Source organism: Branchiostoma floridae, chromosome 12 (genome assembly GCF_000003815.2).
Source record: "Branchiostoma floridae strain S238N-H82 chromosome 12, Bfl_VNyyK, whole genome shotgun sequence".
NCBI classification, from domain to species: Eukaryota; Metazoa; Chordata; class Leptocardii; order Amphioxiformes; family Branchiostomatidae; genus Branchiostoma; species Branchiostoma floridae.
Window position 1 is genome coordinate 9,165,910 of NC_049990.1, and position 2,634 is coordinate 9,168,543.

At 40.9% G+C, this 2,634-nt stretch overlaps 2 protein-coding genes across 2 annotated transcripts in view; both read right to left on the reverse strand.

The window, feature by feature from the left end:
* LOC118427676 (calmodulin-like protein 1) overlaps positions 1-216 on the reverse strand; it is a 14,399-nt gene extending 14,183 nt beyond the window's left edge. The window contains exon 1 of the mRNA XM_035837573.1: positions 44-216. Coding sequence (XP_035693466.1) covers positions 44-61 — 18 coding nt within the window. The 5' untranslated portion in view covers positions 62-216. The remainder of the gene's footprint in view (positions 1-43) is intronic.
* A 1,241-nt stretch (positions 217-1,457) lies between these two features.
* LOC118426945 (calmodulin-like) overlaps positions 1,458-2,634 on the reverse strand; it is a 1,998-nt gene continuing 821 nt past the window's right edge. The window contains exons 3-5 of the mRNA XM_035836577.1: positions 2,574-2,634; positions 2,028-2,150; positions 1,458-1,740 (exon numbers count right to left, since the gene is read on the reverse strand). The exon at positions 2,574-2,634 is cut by the window's right edge and continues 124 nt beyond it. Of these exons, the coding sequence (XP_035692470.1) occupies positions 1,699-1,740; positions 2,028-2,150; positions 2,574-2,634 (226 nt within the window). The 3' untranslated portion in view covers positions 1,458-1,698. The remainder of the gene's footprint in view (positions 1,741-2,027; positions 2,151-2,573) is intronic.

Here is a 2,634-nt window from a genome sequence, read left to right on the forward strand (position 1 = left end):
TTTTACAGCAACAGGTTTTAAACACAACTTAAGGAATACCTACCCTTCCTTTAGCAGACATGGTTGTTCAAGCAGAACTTTAGAAGAAGGAAAATTTGGTCGAAAGCTGTGGAAAGAGATGTTCGAAATAACTTCACGCGTTCACGGTTGACTCGTCCTAGTTGCCCCACCTCTCTAAACAGTCGATCTCGTCCTTGTTGCAACGACCTGAGGGTAATTGTGACTAAAGGTCGGAGGTAAATCTCTGTGTACTAGCATCATTCACCCCGTCGTGTACTAGCAAGGGGTTTTCACCACACCCCTTTATTCCACGGTGTCTATAACCCAAATGTCCGCGCGCGTACTAACACACAGTATCTACCAACGCTTTAGACAAACACGTGTCCTACATTTAGCTACTTGAGCATAGTTTGTCCTTCTAAAGTGTAAATGAATTAAGACAGATGAAGTTCAAAACGTTACAAATGTTTCAGAACAACTTCGCTGCCATTATTTCTGTATTCTCTTAGAATTTGTTTCGGACAAAGTAAGAGAGACTTGTAGGTGTGTGTGTGTGTGTGTGTTTGTCTGTCTGTGTTTTCGAATAGTTTTGGTGTGTCTGTCTGTCTGTCTGTCTGTCTGTCTGTCTGTGTGCTTCTTTTTTTGTAGTCAGCATAACTCAAGAACCTCTGAATGGTTAACAATGATATTTGGTATCTGGATAGGTGTTGGAAAGACAAAGGTCAAGGTCAATTTTGGGCCCCCTGGTATGTGACCTTAGTGCTGCAGCAGAAATTCCGTTTTTTGTATCTTTTGACCTGGATGTGCTATGGTCCTCATATTATGGTTGGTGATAGCTTGTGACGTAAGGAATAGGTCATAATTCCTTTCATTTATTTTATTTTATTTTCATTTTATTTCATTTTACCAGGGTAACTTAAAGTGGTAAATGGTTGGAAAATCAACATTGTAACCAGTGTAAGTTATTCAAAGGTGTACATAACCAAGCATAGATTATGTAAATGTAGGCATTCTCTTCTTTTAATTCTGAGATTTAGGTCGAAGTAAAAGAAGAGAATGCATCAGGACACTGATATCGTAACTCTATAAACACACATACACTTTACAAACACAACTATATCTACTTTTGAATGCACAAACACAATTATGTACTTACTAGACTGAACATGCTTGCTATACATTCTAACATCAACTGTTCAAAACCTAATTAACCTGTTAACAGAATGTGAATTGCTGAAAGATGATTACGAATTTTATTATCTAGATCGAAACGTTAACGTCCCTTTAATAGTGTGAGGTTCCACACTCATCGTACAAACATCATAGGTCTTTTCATCTATCCAATTGCAGAGCATTATAGGTAGCTCGAAGGTGTGACAACAAGTGTGTGATCATGCGTAAATGTCCTGTCCGGTTTTGTGTTGTCCCCCTGTGCTACCCATAGCTATGGTGACCAGCGTTCCCCAGCATGCAATGGCATCTGTAAAAAAGATTCGGAAGCTGTCCTCTTCTGGTAACATTTTCAAGTACTCATTGCTAAAGTCACATCGATGCTCAGGGCATTTTACCACTAAACCATTTGGAATTAGGCCGAGTTGGGGAGGCGTTTTAGTTGTTACAAACTACATAACTTTGCGTGGCATGCTGGGAAGCAAGATGGCGGTGCCAGTCATTGAAGTCGTTGAGTTTCGTTGGCGACTACTTGGATATCATCATCGTCACGAACTCTTCGTAGTTGATCTATGGAAAAATTGAATAAATCATACATTTATCCTTTGGCACGGCACAGATGTGGCAAGTGAATTTCTGAGCCGGAAATTTGTGTCATCTAAGACACAATCACAGCAAGAATTACTTCCATGAATGTTTCATTCTGGTTGATATTGAAGCAGCTCTACTTTCTGAACGTTACAACAGAACGCTGCAAGAACATTTTGTGCTATTGGGAGCCCTGTGCATGACAGTATCTTCCAAGGCATGGACAGAAGGATGTCGAGATTAAAAGAAATGGTCTCCGAAGCGCTGACCTGTCCATCTCCGTCGATGTCAGCCTCTCGGATCATCTCATCCACCTCTTCATCTGTCAGCTTCTCTCCCAGGTTGGTCATCACGTGACGCAGCTCCGCAGCACTGATGTAGCCGTTTCCATCCTGTAAATGTATATGCATATTTATGTATTATTTGTCTAATATTTGTATATGTATAGGTATATTGGTGAGACTTTCAGCTCAGAAAAAGATATACATGTATGTAGGGACGCCGGTATCTACAAGGCTTAGCAAGTCTTGTGAGATCGCATGGTGCAATATTAATTTGGGCTCAGGCCCAAAAGGTCCTGAGTTCGTTGGGCCTGAGTTCGAAACCTGCCGTATCACCGATCATGTGCCCTTGGGAAAGGCATTTTACCCGACTTAACTCACTTCACTCAAGTGAAAATGAGTACAATTTAACCGGACTCCAGGAAGAATAGTGACGAATAAGGCACTAATGGAGATCCTAATAAAAACCAAACCAAACCAAATCAGTTCTGGCAGTCAAACTGCTGTACTGTAGAAATACGTTAAGTGTCATACGTACCTGTCAAACACAAGAAAAGCTTCCCGTAGCTCGTTTTCGCTGTCCACTTCTTCCATC